This window comes from Arachis ipaensis, chromosome B9 (assembly GCF_059453495.1).
Source record: "Arachis ipaensis isolate K30076 ecotype BB chromosome B9, ASM5945349v1, whole genome shotgun sequence".
NCBI classification, from domain to species: Eukaryota; Viridiplantae; Streptophyta; class Magnoliopsida; order Fabales; family Fabaceae; genus Arachis; species Arachis ipaensis.
Genome location: NC_142444.1, coordinates 131,025,258 through 131,044,743, shown reverse-complemented (window position 1 = coordinate 131,044,743; position 19,486 = coordinate 131,025,258). Strand labels below are relative to the sequence as shown.

The 19,486-nt window shown below is 34.9% G+C and overlaps 1 protein-coding gene and 1 non-coding gene across 2 annotated transcripts; one reads left to right on the top strand and one right to left on the bottom strand.

The window, feature by feature from the left end:
* Positions 1-627: 627 nt before the first annotated feature.
* On the bottom strand, positions 628-735 carry LOC148546336 (small nucleolar RNA R71). The gene has a single exon (XR_015902070.1). It is a non-coding gene; the product is annotated as a small nucleolar RNA R71 (small nucleolar RNA).
* Positions 736-13,240: 12,505 nt separating this feature from the next.
* On the top strand, positions 13,241-15,291 carry LOC107615885 (AT-hook motif nuclear-localized protein 20). The gene has a single exon (XM_021112549.2). It carries the CDS (start codon positions 14,316-14,318, stop codon positions 14,931-14,933), a length of 618 nt encoding a protein of 205 aa, XP_020968208.1. The 5' UTR covers positions 13,241-14,315; the 3' UTR covers positions 14,934-15,291.
* The last annotated feature ends 4,195 nt before the right edge of the window (positions 15,292-19,486 follow it).

Genomic DNA, 19,486 nt, shown 5'->3' with positions numbered 1-19,486 from the left:
TTACATTCTTTTCTTCTTCTACTCACACAAAGGAATCTCTATACTGTGACATAGAGGATTCCATATTTTCTTTGTTATTCCCTTCTTTGTCATATGAGTAGGAGCAAGGATAAGAACATTCTTGCTGAAGCAGATCCTGAACCTGAAAGGACTCTAAGAAGGAAACTAAGAGAAGTTAAAATACAACAATCCAGAGACAACCTTACAGGAATTTTCGAACAAGAAGAGGAGATGGCAGCCGAAAATAATAATAATGCAAGGAGGATGCTTGGTGACTTTACTGCACCTAATTCCAATTTACATGGAAGAAGCATCTCCATTCCTGCCATTGGAGCAAACAATTTTGAGCTGAAACCTTAATTAGTTTCTCTGATGCAATAGAACTGCAAGTTTCATGGACTTCCATCTGAAGATCCTTTTCAGTTCTTAACTGAGTTCTTGCAGATCTGTGATACTGTTAAGACCAATGGGGTTGACCTCGAGGTCTACAGGCTTATGCTTTTCTCGTTTGCTGTAAGAGACAGAGCTATAGTGTGGTTGGACTCTCAATCCAAAGATAGCCTGAACTCTTGGGATAAGCTGGTCATGGCTTTCTTAGCCAAGTTCTTTCCTCCTCAAAAGCTGAGTAAGCTTAGAGTGGATGTTTAAACCTTCAAACAGAAAGAAGGTGAATCCCTCTATGAAGCTTGGGAGAGATATAAGCAACTGACCAAAAAGTGTCCTTCTGACATGCTTTCAGAATGGATCATCCTGGATATATTCTATGATGGTCTGTCTGAATTAGCTAAGATGTCATTGGATACTTCTGCAGGTGGATCTATTCACCTAAAGAAAACACCTGCAGAAGCTCAAGAACTTATTGACATGGTTGCTAATAACCAGTTCATGTACACTTCTGAGAGGAATCCTGTGAGTAATGGGATGCCTCAGAAGAAGGGAGTTCTTGAAATTGACACTCTAAATGCCATATTGGCTCAGAATAAAATATTGACTCAGCAAGTCAATATGATTTCTCAGAGTCTGAATAGAATGCAAGCTACATCCAACAGTAGTCAAGAGGCATCTTCTGTGGAAGAAGCTTATGATCCTGAGAACCCTGCAATAGCAGAGGTAAATTACATGGGTGAACCCTATGGAAATACCTATAATCCCTCATGGAGAAATCACCCAAATCTCTCATGGAAGGATTAACAAAAGCCTCAACAAGGCTTTAATAATGGTGAAAGAAACAGGTTTAGCAATAGCAAGCCTTTTCCATCATCCACTCAGCAAAAGACAGAGAGTTCTGAGCAGAATCCATCTAGCTTGGAAAATATAGTCTCTGATCTATCTAAGGCTACTCTAAGTTTCATGAATGAAACAAGGTCCTCCATTAGAAATTTGGAAGCACAAGTGGGCCAGCTAAGTAAATGGATCACTGAAATCCCTCCTAGTACTCTCCCAAGCAATACAGAAGAAAATCCAAAAGGAGAGTGCAAGGCCATTGAATTGATCATCATGGCCGAACCTACAAGGGAGGGAGAGGACGTGAACCCCAGTGAAGAAGACCTCCTGGGACGTCCAGAGATCAATAAGGAGTTTCCCTCTGAGGAACCAAAGGAATCTGAGGCTTATCTAGAGACCATAGAGATTCCATTGAACCTCCTTATGCCATTCATGAGCTCTGATGAGTATTCTTCTTCTGAAGAGAATGAAGATGTTACTGAAGAGCAAGTTGCCAAGTACCTTGGTGCTATCATGAAGCTGAATACCAAATTATTTGGTAATGAGACTTGGGAAGATGAACCTCCCTTGCTCACCAATGAACTGAGTGATCTGGATCAACTGAGATTGCCTCAGAAGAAACAGGATCCTGGAAAGTTCTTAATACCTTGTACCATAGGCACCATGACCTTTGAGAAGGCTCTATGTGACCTTGGGTCAGGGATAAACCTCATGCCCCTCTCTGTAATGGAGAAATTGGGAATCTTTGAGGTGCAAGCTTCCAGAATCTCACTAGAGATGGCAGACAAGTCAAGAAAACAGGCTTATGGACTAGTAGAGGACATGTTAGTAAAGGTTGAAGACCTTTACATCCCTGCTGATTTCATAATCCTAGACACTGGAAAGGAAGAGGATGAATCCATCATCCTTGGTAGACCCTTCCTAGCCACAGCAAGAGCTATGATTGATGTGGACAGAGGAGAGTTGGTCCTTCAACTGAATGAGAACTACCTTGTGTTTAAAACTCAAGGTCCTCCTTCTGTAACCATGGAGAGGAAGCATGAAAAGCTTCTCTCAGTACAGAGTCAAACAAAGCCCCCACAATCAAACTCTAAGTTTGGTGTTGGGAGGCCTCAGCCAAACTCTAAGTTTGGTGTTGGGAGTCTATAAAATTGATCTGATCACCTGTGTGGCTCCATGAGAGCCCACTGTTAAGCTATTGACATTAAAGAAGCGCTTGTTGGGAGGCAACCCAATGTTACTTAATCATTTTTATTTTATTTTCTCTTTGTTATTTCATATTTTATTAGGTTGATGATCATGTGGAGTCACAAAAACTACTGAAAAATCAAAAATAGAATGAAAAACAGCATTGAAAACAGAACACCCTGGAGGAAGCACTTACTGGCGTTTAAACGCCAGTAAAGAGCATCTGGCTGGCGTTCAACGCCAGAACAGAGCATGGAGCTGGCGCTGAACGCCAGAAACAAGCATGAAGTTGGCGTTCAACGCCAGAAACATGCTGCATATGGGTGTTGAACGCCCAGAACAAGCATCACTTCGGCGTCTAAATGCCAGAAATGCATGCAAAGGCATTTTACATGGCTAATTGGTGCAGGGATGTAAATCCTTGACACCTCAGGATCTGTAGACCCCACAGGATCTCCACATACCTCCACTCACCTTCCCTCCTCATAATCCTATATCACCCCCTCTCTCTCCATTCACAGTTATCCCTTTTATTTTCCATTCACCACTCACATCCATACACCCCACCTACCTTCAAAATTCAAAATCTCTTTCCCACCCAAGCCCACCCATATAGCCGAATACACACATCCCTCCATCTCTTCCATATCTTCTTCTTCTTCTACTATTCTTTCTTCTTTTGCTCGGGGACGAGCAACATTCTAAGTTTGGTGTGGTAAAAGCATAGCTTTTTTTATTTTTTCATAACCATTGATGGCACCTAAGGCCAGAGAAACCTCTAGAAAGAGGATAGGGAAGACAAAAGCTTCCACCTCCGAGTCATAGGAGATGGAGAGATTCATCTCAAGGGTCTATAGCTCAGTGGTAGAACATTTGACTGCAAATCAAGAGATCCCTGAGATACCTCAGGGGATACATTTTCCTCCACACAATTATTGGGAGCAATTAACGGTGGAACATCAAGAGCACTCCATCATCCTCCATGGAATTAGAGAAGATCAAAGAGCTATGAGGGAGGAGCAAGAAAGACAAGGAAGAGACATAGAGGAGCTCAAAAGCACCATTGGTTCTTCAAGAAGAGGAAGACGCCACCCTCACTAAGGTGGACTCATTCCTTAATCTCCTTGTTTATTTATTCTCCTATTTTTCGATTTTTATGCTTTATATTTGTTTATGTTTTTGTCTTCATGATCACTAGTATTTAAGTGTCTATGCCTTAAAGTTATGAGTGTCCTATGAATCCATCACCTCTCTTGAATGAAAAAAAAATGTTTTAATTACAAAAGAACAAGAAGTACATGGTTTCGAATTCATCCTTGAAACTAGTTTAATTATTTTGATGTGGTGACAATACTTTTTGTTTTCTGAATGAATGCTTGAACAGTGCATATGTCTTTTGAAGTTGTTGTTTAAGAATGTTAAATATGTTGGCTCTTGAAAGAATGATGATAAGAAGAAATGTTATTTGATAATCTGAAAAATCATAAAATTGATTCTTGAAGCAAGAAAAAGCAGTGAATACAGAAAGCTTGCGAAAAAAAAAGAGAAAATGGCGAAAAAAAATAATAGAAAGAAAAAGAAAAAGCAAGCAGAAAAAGCCAAAAGCTCTTAAAACCAAAAGGCAAGAGCAAAAAGCCAATAACCCTTAAAACCAAAAGGCAAGGGTAAATAAAAAGGATCCCAAGGCTTTGAGCATCAGTGGATAGGAGGGCCTAAAGGAGTAAAATCCTGGCCTAAGCGGCTAAACCAAGCTGTCCCTAACCATGTGCTTGTGGCGTGAAGGTGTCAAGTGAAAACTTGAGACTAAGCGGTTAAAGTCAAGGTCCAAAGCAAAAGAAGAGTGTGCTTAAGAACCCTGGACACCTCTAATTGGGGACTTTAGCAAAGCTAAGTCACAATCTGAAAAGGTTCACCCAATTATGTGTCTGTGGCATTTATGTATCCGGTGGTAATACTGGAAAACAAAGTGCTTAGGGCCACGGCCAAGACTCATAAAGTAGCTGTGTTCAAGAATCAACATACTGAACTAGGAGAATCAATAACACTATCTGAATTCTAAATTCCTATAGATGCCAATCATTCTGAACTTCAATGGATAAAGCGAGATGCCAAAACTATTCAAGAGGCAAAAAGCTACAAGTCCCGCTCATCTGATTGGAGCTATGTTTCATTGATATTTTGGAATTTATAAGTATATTCTCTTCTTTTTATCCTATTTGATTTTCAGTTGCTTGGGGACAAGCAACAATTTAAGTTTGGTGTTGTGATGAGCGGATAATTTATACGCTTTTTGGCATTGTTTTTACATAGTTTTCAGTATGATTTAGTTAGTTTTTTAGTATATTTTTATTAGTTTTTAATTAAAAATCACATTTCTAGACTTTACTATGAGTTTGTGTGTTTTTTTTTGTGATTTTAGGTATTTTCTGGCTGAAATTGAGGGACCTGAGCAAAAATCAGATTCAGAGGTTGAAGAAGGAGTGCAGATGCTGTTGGATTCTAACCTCCCTGCACTCAAAGTGGATTTTCTGGAGATACAAAACTCCAAATGGCGCACTTCCAATTGCGTTAGAAAGTAGACATCCAGGGCTTTCCAGCAATATATAATAGTCCATACTTTGCCCGAGTTTAGACGACACAAACTGGCGTTGAATGCCAGTTCCATGTTGCAGTCTGGCGTTCAGCGCCAGAAACAAGTTGCAAAGTGGAGTTCAACGCCAGAAACACGTTACAAACTGGCGTTCAACTCCAAGAATGACCTCTCCACGTGTAAACTTCAAGCTCAGCCCAAGCACACACCAAGTGGGCCCCAGAAGTGGATTTCTACATCAATTACTTACTTCTGTAAACCCTAGTAGCTAGTCTAGTATAAATAGGACTTTTTACTATTATAGTTTCATCTTTGGATTATCTTTTGACCCTTTGATCACGTTTGGGGGCTGGCCATTCGGCCATGCCTGGACCATTATCACTTATGTATTTTCAACGGTAGAGTTTCTACACACCATAGATTAAGGTGTGGAGCTCTGCTGTTCCTCAAAGATTAATGAAAAGTACTACTGTTTTTCTATTCAATTCAACTTATTTCGCTTCTAAGATATTCATTCGCACTTTAATATGATGGATGTGATGATCGTGACAGTCATCATCATTCTCAACTTATGAACGCGTGCCTGACAACCACTTCTGTTCTACCTTAGATTGAATGGATATCTCTTGGATATCTAATACAGGGGACCGAGTCCGAGTTATTAGTGTCTTTGTGGTATAAGTTAGAACCCATGGATGGCCATTCCTGAGATCCGGAAAGTCTAAACCTTGTCTGTGGTATTTCGAGTAGGATCTGGGAAGGGATGGCTGTGACGAGCTTCAAACTCGCGAGTGCTAGGCGTAGTGACAGTACGCAAAAGGATAGTAAATCCTATTCCAGTATGATCGAGAACCGACAGATGATTAGCCATGCAGTGATAGCGCATTGGACCATTTTCACAGGAGGATGGGATGTAGCCATTGACAACGGTGATGCCCTACATAAAGCTTGCCATGGAAAGGAGTAGGATTGATTGGATGAAGATAGCAGGAAAGCAGAGATCAGAGGAACGAAAGCATCTCCATACGCTTATCTGAAATTCTCACCAATGAATTACATGAGTACCACTATCCTATTTTATATTTTATTTATTTTCATCCACTATAATTTCTTAATACAATTCAATCCGCCTGACTGAGATTTAAAAGGTGACCATAGCTTGCTTCAAGTCGACAATCTCCGTGGGATCGACCCTTACTCACGTAAGGTTTATTACTTGGACGACCCAGTGCACTTGCTGGTTAGTTGTACGAAGTTGTGAAACAGATATAAGATCATGAACGTGCGTATTGAATTTTTAGCGCCGTTACCAAGGAATGGAATGATCACGATTTCGCACACCAGTAAGACTCCAATTTTTGCCATTATAGCATTACCATTGCTAAAGTATTTACCTCTTAAGATTTTGGATAATAGAAAAGTAGGCTGTGTTACGAGTTACCAAAACTGTTTGCCCAAAAGCGCCAGATTTTGGATTCTGAGATCTTTAAACCCAAGGCCTCCTTCTCTTTGTGGGATAGTCATAGTGTCTCAGCTAATCCAAGCCATCCACCTTTCAGAACCTTTTTGTCCCCACCAGAACTGTTAAAGTAGAAAGTGAATTTCCGAAATTAAACCATTAGGCAACTTGAAGCAAGACAATGTATAAATAGGAATAGCTTCTCCCACTACCTTAAGCAATACCTGTCTACCACTTGACGATAGAAGATTGCGCTTCCACCCTTGGATTCTTTTCCGAACCTTCTCTCTGATCATACTAAAAGAAGCATTTTTCGATTTAGAGACTGCAGAACGCAAACCAAGGTATCTATCTTGAGCCATAATATGATTAATATTCATAGAGTTAGCCAGTAGTGTACGAGTAGTGGAGGGAGTGTTGTAGCTAAAGAATACAACAGATTTATTAAGATTTACCCTCTGGCCACTAATGCTTTCATAAAAATTCAATAAACGCAGGATGTTTGAACATGCTTCAGGATTAGCTTTACAGAATAAGATGGAATCATCAACAAAGAGGAGGTGGTTGACCTTGGGACATCGCCTATGTATCTGAAGACCCTGAATTAGTCTGTTTGTTCTGCCTTGTGTAGCAAGAAGGAGAGACCTTCAGCATAGAAAAAAAAAAGATAGGGAGATAGAGGATCTCCTTGTCGAATACCTCTATTTGGTTTGAAGAAATCATAGGGTTGTCCTTCCACAATGACAGAATAAGAAACAGTTGTCACTAATTCTCTAATCCACATGATCCACCGGGAGTCAAAACCAAACTTCTCTAATATAAACCAAAGAAAGTGTCATTCCACCCTATCATATGCCTTACTCATATCTAATTTTAGCGCCATTTCATTTTCGAGTCTCCTTTTTTTGTTCTTCAAGTAATGCATACACTCATGAGCAATTAGGGTATATTAGAGATTAACCTGCCTTTAATAAAAGCACTTTGCGTAGGGCTAATTAGTCTATTCATCATACCCTAAAGTCTATGTACAAGTACTTTAGAGATAATCTTGTAAAAGACTGAGGATAGGCTTATTGATCTTACCTGAGTCATATCTTTAGCATCAGAAATCTTGGGAATAATACAGATTTGAGTGTAGTTAAAACCCTTTAAAATTCTGCCCCCTGAAAAGAAGCTTTTAACTGCTCAAAACACATCACCACTAAGTATGTTCCAAAAGCTTTGAAAAAATTTTGCTGTCATATCATCATCTCTTGGAGCACTTTGAGGATGAATGCTAAATGTTGCACGTTTCACTTCTTCCATAGTCACTGGTCTTTAAAGCCTACAGTTCATGTGAGCTGTAACCTTAGGTTCAAAATCAGTAAACAGAGGTTCAGCATTCTCATGACAGGAAGAGGAGAAGATGTCTTTGAAATAAGATTCAGCCACAGAAGCAATACCAGCATTTGAAATAGCCACTTCACCATCACTGCCAGTTAGTTGCCAAATTTTATTCCTTCGGGTTCAATTTCTAAATTTCTGATGGAAGAAAGCTGTATTCTGATCACCGGATTTGAGCCATTTGACTCTAGACTTATCTTTCCAATAAGATTCTTTATTTTGCAATGCTTTTTCATGTTTGTCCTTTATTTCTGAAATGATATCGCTTCCATGAATTTCTGCTAAACGAAGTTCCTCTAATTTAGACTGTAGTAAATAAATCTCCACCTTCGAATTAGATCTGTGTTCTCGCTGCCATCTGACAATCTTATGCCGACAACGCTTTATTTTTTGAGCTAGGATATACATGGCTGAACCATCAATCTATTCGTACCAAACCTCTCTAACAATCTGCCTTATTTCATCATTGGAATAGCATCTTTCTTAAAATTTGAATCGCTGTTTAGATCTCTCAATTCTCATATTAGAGTTTAAGAGAAGAGGGGAGTGATCCGACCCTAATTCTGACAATCTAAGAACCGATGCATTGGGATAGAGTTGCTGCCAATCAACTCCTACCAGGAATTGGTCCAGTCTTTCCTGTATCAACTCATCACCACGCTGCCTATTCGACCATACCAATATCAATTAGAGAATTATCATTAATAAAACTGTTAAAAGTTTTAATAGAAGAAGGAGATTTACACCCCCACCTGCTTTCTCCAATTGATTAGAAATAGCATTAAAATCACCCATTAACATAACCTTACTATCGAACTGTTGGGTAACTGAAGTTAATTCAGCAAATTGAGCCATTCTATGTTGATCATTTGAACTGAGATAAACACCTAGAACACCATAGGGATCATTAGAACCAGCTGTCAGAATTGGTGCCGCAATGAAGAATCTACCATGGTGTAAAATCTGAATAGTACAACCATCCGTCCATGCCATTGCCAAACCCCCAGATAATCCATCCGAATCCACAATAAACCATTCCTTAAAACCATAAGATCTTAGTTTTCCTTCAGCTTGTCGAGATTGATTTTTTATTTCACAGATAAAACAAACCTCGGGGAGTAAGATTTGCAAATCCCTTTAAGATTGTGGATTTTCAGGGGTCTCCCTAAATCCCGACAATTCCACGAGAGCAGTTTCATATTTCTTTGGGTACCACTTGAAGGCTAGCACCCTCCACCATCATAGCATAACATTACCTCCACTCCTCCGTTTGAAATCTATCACAGACTTTCTGGCAAGTTGTTTCAGGTTTAGCTTTTTGTTCTCCATTCTAATAAGCTTGGACATGACGTTGTTATTGTTTTGGACATTATTCATGGGATAGGATATTCCAAATAAAGAATTAGAAGAAGAATTAGTATCAGTAGTCGTACCAGTGTTTTCTTATTCACCCTCATTTTTTGCTCTAGAACCCGAATTAGCAATAATTTTTTCATTATTCTATTTTTTCTGATCATCTTGCACATTCAATTTTGAGAAACTATCAAAAAGCCAAGCAGGTGGAGATTTTTTCTTCGGTTGAGCTGGAATAGAACCATCCCAATGTTGATTAGGATTGAAGGAAGCTCTCTTTTCAGTTAAACGCCTACCGACTTGATCTGCCTTAAGCCATTCACCGACTCTATCTTCATTGATATTGTTTTGGGTAGAATCATCAATAAAAAATTGACAGTTCTTAGATTCATGCCCCAATTTTGTACAATAAGTACAGAACACACCTATATGTTCATAGCGTACTCCAATCTCCAGCATTTTCTGATTAGGATCAAGCAATTTCAGTGTATCCCTCACTCTTTTATCACCGTTCAGTTCCACTTTAGCCTTCACTATGCGTTTATCTTTGCCTCTAACTTCAAACAGAGCAACATTTTCAATTTGACCAAGTCTCCCACTCAGTTTTCGGCCAACCTCAAGCATTTTGTATTGTTCAGGCAATTCCCAAAATTGTGCCCATACAGGTAAAAAAGAGATGTGATTATCCTCCATGTTTATTGACTGCTTCCATCTGCTAACATGAAGAACAAAACTTTTGAATAACCAAGGCGAACCCCTCTCAATTCGAGTCACATAAGAGTCATTCTAAAAAAAATTAAAATTGGTTCCTGAATTTTTTGACTACTCTGAATCCTTCTTGTTTATTCCATATTGCATAGAGAACTCTTTCTATATTGCTTGAACTCCTTCACAAACATCTTCATAAGATAAAATGATCAAATCATCCTTTTTATCACTGTCAATTATATGAGAGTTTTGAGTTTCTGATTTGTTGCTCATGGTGTAGAGAAAATCAGAATTGGTATTTAATGATTTCGGAGAGAAATAAGATATATGGAATGAGTGAATTAGAAAATGGAGTGAATTTAAAAGAAAAATCCAGCATACGAATGAATTGGGAGAGGAAATGAAAATCAGAGAATTAAGTGAGGGTGAATTAGAAACAGAAAAGAAATTAAGAGAAGAAAGTAGAAGAAGATAAAAAACACTTTGACGAAAAAAATAATAAAAAAGTGTAACCATAACGATAACGTAGTAAAACCTTAGTAGAGCGTAGACAAATCCATAAGGTGCTAGTCGAGGAGTACGTACTCCCACAAAATACAAATATTCTCAATGCATATCTATTATCTATATGCATATATGCTTGATCGTCCTTAATTGTTTTAATGGCATGAAAGATACACATCTCATTTGAATATTAAGTTATATTTTGTATTTGAATACATTAATTATTTTATAAGTAATTCTTTTGTGTGTTTTAAAAAAAAATGCTTCCTTTTTCTTTAAAGTAGTTAGATATATATTGTACTTTCAAAAAACACTAAATAATTTTCTTTTGGAAGTTTTAAATTTATAATAACAAAAACATGAAAAGTTCTAATAAAAAATGAGAGAGACTTTTTGACTTATTAGCTTCTAATATAAGAAGTTTCTCATAAAGAAAAATTATAAAAATAGAATACCACTGAAATTCGTCATAAAATAAAATGTAGAGTTAAAAACAAAAAGGGGTGATGAAGTCACTAGTGAGGTAGGGTATGGTGCCATGGGACAGAGGTAGAGCATGATTGACCGTTGTAAAGTAGTGTTAACAATGGCCAAATTTAATTTGAAAGGATTTTTGAACAATTTAGTACTTGGGAGCTTGGAGGAAAACAATTGGAAGCCAAATTGTTAATTAGAAAGATTCGAAGACTACTAGGTTTCTCAATTTTCTTTCGGTTATACCATCAACGGAGTTTTCTTCATTTTCCTTTAATTTGCTTGCTCTTGTTTTTCTTTTCTTCTCCAATATGGAGATTAGTCTAGTCGCTTTTAACAATGTTAAATTGTTTTGGTTTTATCACATACACTCCTTGTTTTGTGTTGTTCCTTTTTTATTTTTTTTTTAAAAACTTCTAGTGCAAGTTTAATATCTATTAAAAAAAAAAAATTGGCCATTATGGTGTTTATAAATGTTTCTGAACAATATCAACAAAACTACTTTATCCATGAGATAAAAATAGCTACATAAATCAAATAACATTATTATATCCTATTATAATACATCATGTTTATAGCAAAATTGATTTACACATAAATCTTTTTTTGACTATTTTTATGCATGACATATTTAGGTTTTTTTATATTTTTGGTTACTTGTCTATCTTTCATCTAATTTATTTTTTAATTAGATATTTTGCAAATTTTTGTTCCCCTTACATATTAAAATCACCTAAAATGAGATTTTATCATCTTTTTAATAATAAAAACTAGTTCAATTTTTTTTTTTATATTATTGTTCTTTATTCTATTCATTTGTATTTGACGCTCATTTATCTAAGTATCATCTATTTTTCAATACTAAATTTATATTCATCATACTTACCACTTTTTATTGAACACTACTTTTTATATAACATAATTAGTCTAATGACAGTGATAAAATTTATTTTTAAGTTACAAATGTATTTTTTTCACATATAAAACTAAAGATGTTCTGCTACTTTGAGCAACTTATTTAAAGCCTATGATTTACTACATCTTTCTTTATTTTTCTATTATAAATATACACAATATACTTAAATCTCTTTATTTATACTAGGGTGCTTATATTTCATATTTTAAATTGCGTATTTAAATTGTCTCTATGATTATCTTTAATTACTTCTTCTGTCACGTTTGTGTGTACTAATTTATTTATCCTCGTCTCTTAATAAAAAACGTAAAAATCTATGTTCATTTTACCCTATATTTGAGCATCGATACACGACCCTTACTCATTTAATTTAATATTGTACTACTCAAACTATACAATAAGTTACTTATGGGTAACCTGATTAATTTTAGGACAATATCCCGTTTGATTCTTATCATAAAAATTCGACAATATTTTATATTAATGATCGAAAACCTAACAAAATCCTCTCTTTCATTTTCAAATTTGGAAATATATAAAGGTTTATAAATGTGAAATAATTTAATTTCCATCATATGAATTACCTTTTGGGATTTAAAGCTATTCAACTATAATATGATATTTGTGATCATCGAGTCCTACAAATTAAACTCAGTTCTATAATTTCTTATTCCTACTAGCTAGCAGGTAGTGGTCCAAATAGGTGGAAAACCATAAAAAAAAAAAAAAAATTCAAGTATATATATAATTAATAAATTTCATGAATTATATTATAGTTTAGCCTAGTTCTTATAAAAGAAAAATAATTTGGGAAAAGCAAGCTGAGGGGAAATTAAATGATGATGAATATCCATGTTTACAATGACAGGTGAAAATACAATAATATAGTTACAAGGTTCAGAAATACAGAATGGCAATGCCTTCATTTCTTCTAGCTAGTTACTCATACATATATATAGTCTTTTGCAACGTTATGTTGGTATATATCGGGGCCCGAGAAAACGACGTCGTGCTCCCCACCCTGTCCACGCGCATGCGACCCCACCAACATCTCAAAATTAAAAACCCTAATTTCCGAGACACTCCTCCAAAAGCAGTGCATATATTGTTCCTTCTTCATTTCCCTTTTATTTACACTAATACCACCAGAACCCCCAACAACCAAATTCAACATTTCTAAAATAAATTTAAAATATAAATAGTATTTCTATCTTTTTAAAATTTTCAAAATATTTGTCTTATTCACATTATAATATTTAGATAATACAATATTTAATTTTTTCTATATTATTTATTATCTTTAAATGAAGAATAATACATATAATAATATTGGTTATATAAACTAAACTTATATTTAGTATATTTTAAAAAAATATTAATAAAAAAATAAAATATGTGAGCTCCCTAAATGACAACACAGGTCTCATAGATTCACCAACAAAGAAAGAGATAAAGAGAACATATCATCTCTTCTCTCCTTTGTTGTTGTTGCGTCAAACTGTGTTTTTGTGTTGTGTTGGTTCTCTTTGTACTATATCTTATTGTTAGATAGTGTGTCTCTCCTATTTTTACAATTCTATTCTATATGCTCTGTCTCATCCATCTCTCTTACTTCTCTTTCTCTCTCTCTCTCTTCTTCTGTTTGTGCCCTCGTATTCACTCTTTGTGCTTGATTCTCTGCCCAAAAAAAGGTTTAATTTCGCATCTGTTCCATCTTGTATCCACTCAGAGAGACTCACTTCTATCATCTCATGTATACTCAATATAAGTAACCCAAAAATATTATTATAAACAAACCAAAAGAGAAAAGGGGAAAAGAAGAAGAAAAAAAAAAAAAAAGAAAGGTAGAGAGCACTTCATGATCGTTTGATCTTGAATTAATCCGTATTATTATTTTACCTATTCTAAGCAATTAGCCCTCAGCTTTCATACCCTTTACTTGATTCCCTTAGAATCGTTGAATCTAATTCTCTCTTCTCAGAACCTCTCATAATTCCTCAGCTTAGCTTTACTCTCTCTTCTGATTGAGTAAGAGAATCATGTGTGGTTGATTATTAGGTCTTAATTTAGACAGAAGAAAAAGCTAGAGCTTAGCTTGCCCTTTGTTTCTTACGATGAGAATTGAAGCTGCTTGGGTTTGACTTTTGCTTTTCCCTTCATGTTCTTCACTTAGAAGTGAAAGAAGATAGTGTGAATTGGTGTGGTAGTTGTTGATCATCATAGAAAAAAACCTAGCTAGAAAGCTGGCTAATCCTTGGTGGACCGGAACCCAGGTGGGGTTATCTGGGGTTGACCCAGGAAGCCATTCACCTGGCTTAAGCAGCAAGGGGCACACCGACAGAGCCCCCACAGTTGAAGATGAAGATAATAGGGATAACGGATCAGATGAACCAAGAGAAGGTGCAGTCGAAGTTGGAACCCGAAGACCCCGAGGTAGGCCTCCAGGTTCCAAGAACAAGCCTAAACCACCCATCTTCGTCACAAGGGATAGCCCCAATGCCCTCCGGAGCCACGTCATGGAGATAGCAGGTGGTGCTGATGTGGCGGAGAGCGTGGCGCAGTTCGCCAGGAGGCGACAACGCGGAGTTTGTGTGCTCAGTGGGAGTGGATCGGTTGCCAATGTTACCATCCGACAACCTACGGCGCCTGGCGCCGTAGTCCTTCATGGAAGGTTCGAGATCTTATCTTTAACAGGAGCATTTTTACCTGGCCCTGCCCCTCCTGGGTCCACGGGTTTAACCGTGTATCTGGCCGGTGGACAAGGTCAGGTTATTGGAGGGAGTGTTGTTGGGTCACTCGTAGCTGTTGGGCCTGTTATGGTCATTGCGGCCACATTTGCTAATGCTACCTATGAGAGGCTCCCACTTGATGAGGAAGATGAAGGGCCTAGCGGTGGTGGTGGTGGTGGTAGCAGTGGTGGTACTGGAGGAGGCGCAGGTGGTGGTGGTTCTCCACCACCACAACCTCTTCCAGGGATTGGAGGTAGTGGAGGCCATCATTCGCTACACGGGGGTGGTGGCCTTCCCGATCCAACATCACTCCCTTTGTATAACATGCCACCTAATTTGATGCCTAATGGAGGGCAGGTAGGGCATGAGGCTTATCCTTGGCCTCATGGACGACCACCTTATTGAATTCGGTCATAATTTGTGATGAATTGAAGGAGACAAGGTGTTAGAGATGTGTGATCAAATCAAGGTTACGTTCAAATGATTTCGTTGTTCGTCTGTTTTGTTGTTTCTAGCTTGAAGACTTTGTTTGATGGATAGGAATTAATGGGCAAAGATTTGAAAGGTTAGAGTACTAATTATATATAGTTGTGAAGAACTGTGAGATGGAGGCAAGTAATGTTTATTTTATCAATGTATATGGATCATGAAGCTTCTTTTTTTTTCTACCCTATCTTTAGTTTCTGTGTTTTGGAATAAAAAAGATGATCATGGGCATCTTTTTTTAATATATTTATGAATAATTTAGTAGGTATTTTCATAACTCCAACTCCTTTTACTTCCTTTTATAAATCTCTTTGGATGCACATTTAACTTTGTTTATTTGAATTTCTTTATTATTTTATTTTGATTTATATTATTTTATGGATGCACTTCGTATGCCTTTTGTTTAAATAAATGATGGGGCATCAAATGATTAGACTTATAACACATGAAGATTGGTGTATATATGTTTAGACTTTGGAGGAAATAAAGAATCATCATCATACATATGGGATTATGGTAAGTTTCTTTAACTTGTTTCCAGTCTTATATATTACACACTCTAAATAACTATTGGGTAGATATTACTTTGAACATCATCAGGTATTTTTCTTTCACCTAGCCTTGTAATAATTTCTGTCATACTTTCTATAATAGTTAAAAAATAATTACTGAGATCATCATGGTTAGGGTTTAATTTGTTGTGTGTAAATTAACACCAAGTACCAAGAACTTGTGAATCTGGAATTTTGGTCGTGTAAAATGTTCAGTTAGTACAGTGTATAAGGCTGCTTTAGTTTATCAGTTATACATATATATTTGTTTGTTTATATATTTAGTCCCAATTGCTGCTTTCTGCGCAGAAATCTGGGAATATGATGAGTTCCTTCTTGTAGATCTTCCCCACTTGTTTGCATTATTATTAATAAAGTAGTTCCTCTTAAATATAATAATATATCTTATTTTCATATCATACTTTAATTTATTAAATGAATTTAATAGATCCATTTTTATAACCATTTAACTATATAGTATATGCATGATGTGAGAGTCAATCATATAAATTTTTTTAACACCGTCATATAGGCACATATATACATATTATTGTAAGAGGAATCTTCTTCTTATTAGATGAAGCAATTAACATTATTTATATATTATCTTCATCAAGACAAAACATTAATATATGTATATATTTCATTAGAATGTAGAAGTTGTATGTAATAATGTGATATTAACGTTTTGCTTTTGGAATGTTAAATTAAAGGAGTTCAACACATTTCATTGATTTGCTTCATGAATTTTTGTTTCTGAAAAGAAACTAAATTGAATTAAAGAAAAGTTTTGATTAAATTTCATTTCATTTTGAACACAGTCTGAAGCATTTCCTTTGTTGCCTGTGCATCTCATCAACAATAATGCACAAATTAAAGTGCTATAACCTCTCTGATGTGGGGAATCTAAATCTTTAATCTTTCATAATTTAATGTTGAGTTGTCTTCTTTTTACAACAAAAATAGGTATTAAATAATTTATGACATTTAATTGAACTTAAGGATAGAAAATTAAGAGTTATTTAAGCATTAAAATAGAAAAAAAAAAACAGCAGAATATAAAAAAAAAAAAAAATCTCTTTACTGTTTTTGGCTTTTTATATATGATTGATGGATCGGAGTGCAAGACACTTCTGTATATCTGTTCTGTCATCCCATTTCCACGTGCTATGGTTCGTTGTACCATGATGATACATGTACTTGAAAGGATGGCAGATTTGTTTTATGGAATATGGGTGCAATTTATTTAGCATTTTATATTTAAATAGTTTAATACAAATTAAAAGTGAATTATTTATTATTGTTTTTTATATTCAAAAAATACTACAGTAACTTCTTCATAATTCATATGATCTTATCCAAACATTTTTGTTTAAAATGTATGTATACGTTTCAGCTGCATACAACACTTTTTATTATTCACCGTATATATCCAATGTAGATTCAGTATCTTAAGTTTATTATTAAACTATAAATAGAATATAAACAAATTGCATATTTAAATAAAGTAAAACTTAAAATTACTTAATTATAATATTTAGAGAATGATTATATTTCGGTTATGTATTTATTTTGTATACATTATTGCAGAATTTATTATTTTTAAAATTTATACATAAATTATTAAAGACGGTAAAAGTTTACGTCAAAATTGATTATTATCATAAATTTTTAGATTATAAGAAATTTGTGTAAAATCTTAATTACTGCTATCATAAATCTTTGTTGTAGAGGTTTACATGTCAAAATAAAATTGAAATATAAAATCGTTGGTAGATCCAATTATTTATGTACTTTTTTTGTGTGTATATTTTATTTTCTTCTATCTTATACTATTATTTTGGGTTTTTTTTTTTTTTAAATTATGGTATGAAACAACTTACAATACACGTGTAAAGCTAAAGTAGAAATAGGATATTCTTTTTGATTTGGAAAAACATACTTAGTTTTAGTACTAGTCATTTTATTGAAAGTTATATATACGGCTAAGTTCTTTGAATATTTATAAAATCACTTCCATAATTTTTTAAATTGAACATGCAGAATTATTAGAATTTTAAAAATATAATCATTTACCAAAAAAAAAAGTTAAAATAAGACTAAGTCGTCACATGGTGAAAAAAAAAAAGAAAAAAGAAAAAACGCAGTGAGATTGTAGTGGCTGAAAATACTGAGAAAATCGTGCAAAAATGATAATGAACATATGAAAAATGATTAGAAAAGAAATTATGATAAAAACGATTGAAATTATATATATATGGAAGGTAAAGGTAATGGAAGATGTAAATATAAAACAAAACGAAAGAAAATAAAATTCAATAAGGTAGGATAAGAAAAAAAAAAACAAAAAAACAAGTAATGATGAATTTCGAAACCACATAAGTTAGTTAAAAAATGATTAAGATATAATACAATAATATTAACTAAATTAAATTAAATTAGTTAAATTTAGAACTTATTAATCATTTATTCACTGATGACTTATTGATTAGTTAGTATTTTTGTTTCTTATCCAATTTTATTAAGTTGATTCCTTTTTCAAATTAGGTGCAAATGGCGTTTTTTTGCAATTCTAATGATTTTAAAAATTTTTTTTATTCCAAAAAATTCTAATGATTCTACATGTTCAATCTAAAATAATTATAAAAGTAATTTTTATAAATATTAAAAGAATTTACTAGTATATCTAAATTTTAATAAAATAATCAGTATTAAAATTAATTATGTTTCTGTCAAACAAAAAGAATATCCTATTTCTACTTTAGCTTCACACATATATAAGAGTAAATTGTTTCATACCATCATTTCAAAAAACAAACTCAAAGTGATGACATACGAAAGAAGAAAACAAAATATACATAAACTATTGGACTTACCAATGGTTTTATATTCCCATTTTTTTCAAACCTCTAAGGGTTCGTGATAGTAGTCACCTTTTACATAAATTTTTTATAACTTCTAAAACTTTCTGATAATAGTGAATTGTTATATAAATTTTTACACTCTTTAACGATTTATATATAAATTTTAAAAAAATTTTATCCAACAGCAATTTATATAAAATAAGTATAGAACCGAAATATAATCATTTTTTAAATATTGTATTGGGTAATTTTAAATTCTACTTTATTTAAATATATAATTTACTCTAGAATATATGTAGATAAATAAATATGTATTTAAAAAAAGGGTTAAGTACTGAAATCGTCCTAAGGTCTGGAATGAAAATCAAAATCGTCACCGACCTTTTTTTGTTATTAAAATCATCCTCAATATTACAAAACGTTATAAAATTGTCATTTTCCACTTCAATTTTTTTTTACCATATTACCCTTCATTATTAATAAAAATAATTAAAAATAATATTTAAAAAATTAAAACAAACCACCACCCCTCTCTCCTCCCCCCCTCCCCCTCCCCCTCCCTCTTAACTCTCTCACCCCACTCCCTCACTCATCCTCCCTGACTTCCTTAGTCCACTCCCTCACCCTCCACCCCTCATCCCTCACCCCTCACCCCTCACTCTACTCCCGACTTCCACTCTCGACTCCCAAACCCCTCATCCCTCATCCCTCATCCTTCACCCTCCTGTAATCCCCTCACCCCACTCCCGTCACCCCACTCCCGTAACCCCTCCATCCTCTTCCTCATGCCCCTCTCTTCAAATTTTCAACTCCAATTTCAACTTCAATTTTTCTTCTCGCCGCCGCCCTATTTATTCGTTTCTAGGGTTCGCCGCCGCCGCCCTATTTATTCGTTGTTGAATTTGTTATTGTTCAATTTGCTGGATTTGTTGTTGTTGCTGGTGAAGAAAAGAAAAAGAATTGTTGTTGCTAGATTTACTTGTTGCTGTTGCTGAAGGAGAGAAGAAGACTTGGAGTTTTTTGGGTGGGAGAGAGGAAAGGGTGGAAGAAGTGATAT

Bases quoted from the DNA above. Each gene is read 5' to 3' on its own strand.
- LOC107615885 (XM_021112549.2), top strand. From the start codon at position 14,316: ATGGAGATAGCAGGTGGTGCTGATGTGGCGGAGAGCGTGGCGCAGTTC.